A 6,264-nucleotide genomic window follows, 5' to 3' on the forward strand; every position below is an offset into this window, starting at 1 on the left:
TGTGGTCTGTCTGTCCTTCACAACGCGTCTGCAGATGAGTTGTGAGCTTGCAGATCTGTAATTTTTTTTTTTACCTTTGACAAATGTTTGACAAATCCAGAATGTTTTGTAAATATTTTTCAACACAAATCTTAAAGTCAGTGGCACAAAATAATTTCAGATGGGGGGAATCCGGGGTCCAATACTAATCTGGGGGTCCTTGATGTGATCATGCTTGAGAACCACTGCTCTCTAAAACAACATACAAAACAATAAAAGTTTGGCTGGCCAGCCCCATTATTATTTCGGGCTTGTTTTCATAGACCTGGTTGCTCGTTTCCCTCCTAAAATCTGGCAACACTGACGGGCACGCGTTCCCAACGGGTCGTCATTATGTGTAGTGTGGGTGCAGTGTGTGTGTGTATAGTGTGTGTATGGTGCAGGGGTCTTCAACGTTTTCAGGCCAAGGACCCCATATAGTTTTGTCGTTTGAAAACACAATCATCAGTGTATTTTGGATTCATGTCAATTAGTGTTTTCAGCTATTTAACCATGTCAATACTTAATAAACTTGACATTTCACTCTGTACTTAGTCTGCTCTTTTTCCCCCTCTACCCCAAAGCTCTTTGCCAAAAATCACAACGCGAGGCGTTTTGAGCTTGTAGATCTGCTATTTTTGTCTAAAGTTCACGGAATATGGATATATGGATATGGATATATAATAGAAAAAAAGGAGAAAAAAAACTTTCTATCACTCAAAGATTTGGAGGACCCCCTGTAGTAACTCTGAGGACCCCCTAGGGGTCCCGGACCCCCTGTTGAAGACCCATGGTATAGTGTATGGTGTGTAGGAGTGAATCCGTACCCCTGTGGCTTTCTGTTTCTGCCAGACATACGTGTCCCTGGAGCCGCGTTCGTAGCGGTAGGTGGGCGGGTACGAGATCTCGTCCTCAGCTGTACGCACACGCACACACACACACACACACACACACACACACACACACACACACACACACACACACACACACACAGAGGATAATTACAACGTTACTATGGTTGTGGAGAAATTCTTATCCACAAAGATGGAAGCTCATAGTCTATGTCAGAATAATGATTACACAATTATTGCAAATTGCAAGTCAATGTGGACAATCTCACAGCTTTCATTGGTAACCACTTTAAGGCCGAGACAATGTCTATATGTGCATGTGCGTCCGTCCGTCCATCCGTCCGTCCGTCTGTGAGCAACTGATCTCCGCAAATCGGTTCATTAAGCAATATACGCCCATATTACGCCCATAGTTTGAACGTACCAGCATTTCCGACAATTCCTTCATTAGTGGTCAGATCCATTAATGTTTTATTGTCGGTGGTTTATGGGGGAGATCCGTCGGGAGGCAGAGTAAATCAGCTCCGAGGCTGACCTACCAGGGCTCAAAGCTTGCGTATGTCATTAGAATGCTATTCTTCATGCTAAATCAATTTGAATAGTGCCAAACATCAAATAAAACATGTGCCCATTCTGCCAAACACAGAATCTGCACACACAGCACCCTCTGCGGGTTAATATCCTCTATATAAAACATGGTTCATGCTGTGGGTTCTCATCATGGTTCTCAGCACTGTGGAGTCATGGAGGTTCATGCAGGTTGTACCAACCTAACCTCGCCCACCAGGCTTTCTGAGGGAAAGCCTGGTGATCGTTAACAACGGGCGGTTTTATCCGGTCTAGGCGGAAACCACAAGCCGAAGAAGCGGCGTCGATTTGTTTTGGTTCCCTCCGTTTGTTTCCCCAATCCTTATTAAAATGCTCCAGTAGCCTAGTGTAGTCCTGCCAGTCGCTACGAGTTGGACTAAAAGATGCATATCCCAAACAATTTTTTCAAAAGCAAAACTACACCGCATCAAGGAGTTTATAAGGTAGGCCCTAAAAGTATGTCCTTGAGAGCAGGGGAATTATTTTGGGTTAAAACTGAATCCGGTTTGATAGTTCCGGCAAATTGTAGTCCTTTGAGTACTACAACATGACGTAAAGTGGTTTCCTCTCCCGACAGGATCAAACCTCGAAAAGTGAAGTGATCCCAGACTGGTACCAACCAAAGCGTAAGAAGATCTTGTTCTTCTCTCTCTCCAAGTTCAACTGGTCCACCTTCAGCAGCGGTTCAAACTCCTTCCTGTTGATGTAGTTCAGAATCTCCTACACACCACGCACACACGCACACGCACAAACACACACACACACACACACACACACACACACACACACACACACACACACACACACACACACACACACACACACACACACACACACACACACACACACACACACACACACACACACACACACACACACACACACAATGTTCCCATTACATTCCACTATTTTTATTCCACTTCCAGTACCGATTCCCTGTGCATTCGAACCCCCTTTCTCGATTCCTGGACATGTTGTGAGCTTGTAGATCAGCTATTTCCACTATCAATGTTCTTTAGTATAAAGTTGTCAAATATATCAGTCATTTCTTTGTATATTTAGGTCATGTGTCATATCTGCCATGTGCAACTTCAAAGCCTAAAAGCCAAACAGAAATGTCATTGTCAACGACAAAAACACAATTAAATCGTTAATCGCAAATTATTCGAGTGACAATTTATCGTCATGTAAAATGTAATATAGTAGTGACAGCCCTATGTAAGGCGTAAGTAAGAAAGTGTGTGTGTGTGTGTGTGTGTGTGTGTGTGTGTGTGTGGGTGTGTGTGTGTGTGTGTGTGTTACCTGTATGTCCATATCCAGTCTGTAGTTGAGGTCTCCCAGCCAGAACAGGTGTGTGTGTGTGTGTGTGTGTGTGTGTGTGTGTGTGTGTGTGTGTGTGTGTGTGTGTGTGTGTGTTACCTGTATGTCCATGTCCAGTCTGTAGTTGAGGTCTCCTAACCAGAACAGGTGAGTGAAACGCAGTGAGATGTCAAAGGAGCTGAGCTGCTTGTCTCCCAGAGACAGCAGACGCAGGATGTCCAGATAGTTCTGGTTCCTCCTGCCAGGGGTCAAGGGTCACAGGGTCAATACGCCGTCAAACCCCCAGTGTTCCTTTAACTCTGAGGTCGTGCAGATGTATCAGGGACGTGCAGAGAATGTTAGAGAGGCAGGGGCTGAAATATCTAAAGGGGCCTCTTGGTGGAAATAGGGGGAAAGAGGGCATTTGCATTTCTTTCACCAGAGTAAAAACTGCATTCATGGTCTGGAGAGGGCACTTTTTACAGACGGATAAAAGGGCAGGGGCTCAAGCCCCCTTTGATGTCTATGTGTGCACGTGCCTGAAATGTATTCAAATGGATACTCAAGGGTCCATTTGTTGCATTTAGTACAACCTCAGAGTTACACATGGATGAAATGTGCAGGTCAAACCGAGAGGCATGTAGTACTGTATGTGTGACAAACGGGACTTGAGCCCCTGCCCTTTTATCTGTCTGTAAAAAGTGCCCTCTCCAGAACATGAATGCAGTTTTTACTATGGTGAAAGAAATGCAAATGCCCTCTTTCCATGCCATACCTGAAGGCAGCATTCAATAGAATTGCCTTGTCCAAACTCTCCTGAACTTGAATGCAGCATAATGTTGAAAGAATTGCCCTCACTGTGTAGAAATCCATGCTGTACGCTACATCTCCAGAATTGACTTGATTAATGCTTAGTTCATTGTGGTATCAAGCGAATACCAAAAAGCCACAAAAAAAAATAGCAGACCTCCAAGCTCACAAATGTGTCGCAGCACAACGCGTTGTGAGCTTGGAGGCCTGCTATTTTTGATGTTTCACCAAAAGGTCCTTTTAGAAATTTCAGCCCTTGTACTCTGCACGTCCCTCTGTGTGTGTGTGTGTGTGTGTGTGTGTGTGTGTGTGTGTGTGTGTGTGTGTGTGTGTGTGTGTGTGTGTGCGTGCACCTGGCGATCTTCTCGTTGCCCGACGTCAGGTGACAGTTGACGAAACCAAAAGACGTTCCGTTGAACATAAAGGACACACCCACTGCCCCTTTGTTACCTAGGAAACCACCGACAACACAACACAACATTCACACTTAATACAGGTGTGTTAAAATAACCGTATATTCACCTTTTTGTTCGTTTTTTGGCGTTAGCATAATTACCAGTGCAGAGACAACACAGAGATGAACTAAACCAGGGGTTCCCAAACTTTTTTGTCTCAGGGCACCCCATAAATATTGTTTTAATCCGAGGCACCCCTACATTATAATTTTCACTCCCAGCACCTTATATTTATAGCATATCGTCGTTGTCGGGTGGAAACCTTGTATGTCCAAAACCGTTTGTTTTGTATTTATCATCTATAAAATGTACTAAACTAATGAAAACAGCAGATCTATAAGCACACAACGCCTCGCATCGCCAGGCGTTGTGTGCTTATAGATCGTCTTGTATGATGCAGCAGGGCAAAAGACGTACACATTTGGAACTTGGAGATACAAGGTTTCTGCCCGACAGTGACGATATTTTAGTGATTATGTTGCGAGGAAAACGTTGAGATAATAGCCATTTTGGTTAGAACTGACTGAAAATAACTTTGTACTTCTAGTTTAAAATTATACTAAATATTTTTTCAAGTGTGCAAATAAATTCCAAATATGATCAAATTATCTTGCGGCACCCCTGGACTGCCGTCACGGCACCCCAGGGTGCCCCGTCACCCACTTTGAAAACCCCTGAACTAAACAATGGTTTATCGATGCCCACTTAGATTGACCATCCAACTAATCCTCCCATTAGACTTCTGAGGATTCAAAAAGAACATACTGTGTTAATTTAACTGTGTAAAAAAGGACCTTTTAAAAGTGACAATCTTGCTGTGTTGTTAAACCAGAAGTGTGCGACAATATGAACATTTCAACTCATGACTATTGTGGCCAAAATGGCAGTTTTGTTTGGGATAGGGGGTATTTGCTATCTTTGGCATAGAGATTTGTCGTAGACAGAAAGAAGCAGTACAGAGCCAATCCGGTCCAGTGTTGAATGACAATTTCACGATAAATAAAAAATCTCTGTGATATGATTATTGTGAGCGTTTTTTTAAGTGTGATAAACAATAACTAACACTTATTGTCCCAGCCCCATCTCTAAATCAAAATATCCCCTACATCCATTATCCTGGGGCGGAACATTTGCAAAAAAATAGCAGATCTACAAGCTCACAACACGTCGCAACGCGACGTGTTGTGAGCTTGTAGATCGTCTATTTTTTGGCAAAGAGATTTGGTAGAGAGTGAAAAAAAGACTGTATCAAGTACGTACATTATAAGTACATTTTACCAATAGAGGGTTTAAATGGTACCGGATGTGCACCTCTGCAAATAAAAGGTGAATTGATCCCAGTGCATGACGGAGGACAATTTCACAATAAATTAAATCGCCACAATACGATTATCGTGAGTGTTTTTTTTTTTATCGCGATAAACGTTAACATCGCTTATCGTCCCACCCCTCGTGGTGTGTTCTATTGTCACCCAGAGAGGTGCATTGTTTTGTTACCCAGGGTGTTAGCGATGCCAGTCTTGACACTGGACACCCCGACGTGACTGATGCGGTTCTCGTGCTCTGGTTTGACCAGCACAGCGATCTTGATGTTCCAGAGAGTCTGCACAGCGATCTGGAACCAAGAACAAAGCCAAAGGGAGTCAGTTACATCACACCATCTTCTCATTGTTTTTTTTACAACAAGGGTTCATATTTTAGATTCTATTTGGAGAAAAGAAAAGGTGAGTGTTAAATTGTTTTCATGAATTGCTTTCTATCATTTTAGCCATTTTAGCGATTTGATTTCAGTGGTTGGGGGCAAGCGTTTAAGTGGCTGCATTTTTAGACACAATAAGCTGGTAATTTCTTTATTAATATTTACAATAACACTACTAGTCCCCATAAGTCACATCTGGTGCATCTTGGGAATGGGCTTATTGTGTCTAAAAAGTCATATTTAGCCACTTGTACGCATGCCCCCACCCACTGAAATCAAAATGTTAAAATTGCTAATACAATAGAAAGCAGTAAATGAAAACATTTTAACATTCATATTTTCTTTTCTCTAATTACAATCTAAAATATGAACCCTTGTTGTAAATCACCAAAGTTGTCCTTTAAAGCCAGACCCATGCACAACGTTTTGGAAATGTTGGATTATAATGACATGCCCAATTGGGTCTATAAGCCAGATCTACAAGCTCACAGCGTACGATACAGACATATGATGAACCAAAATAGGCTAGTGGTAAACTGAGCCC

At 42.7% G+C, this 6,264-nt stretch overlaps 1 protein-coding gene across 1 annotated transcript in view; it reads right to left on the reverse strand.

Moving 5' to 3' along the window:
• Positions 1-6,264, reverse strand: part of inppl1a (inositol polyphosphate phosphatase-like 1a) — a gene marked incomplete at its 5' end in the record, with an annotated part of 94,651 nt that overhangs the window by 23,218 nt on the left and 65,169 nt on the right. Inside the window, 5 exon segments of the mRNA XM_080731329.1 lie at positions 846-934; positions 2,078-2,177; positions 2,877-3,015; positions 3,920-4,016; positions 5,519-5,636. Coding sequence (XP_080587455.1) covers positions 846-934; positions 2,078-2,177; positions 2,877-3,015; positions 3,920-4,016; positions 5,519-5,636 — 543 coding nt within the window.

This window comes from Nannobrachium achirus (assembly GCF_963921795.1).
Source record: "Nannobrachium achirus genome assembly, chromosome: 8".
Taxonomy (NCBI): Eukaryota; Metazoa; Chordata; class Actinopteri; order Myctophiformes; family Myctophidae; genus Nannobrachium; species Nannobrachium achirus.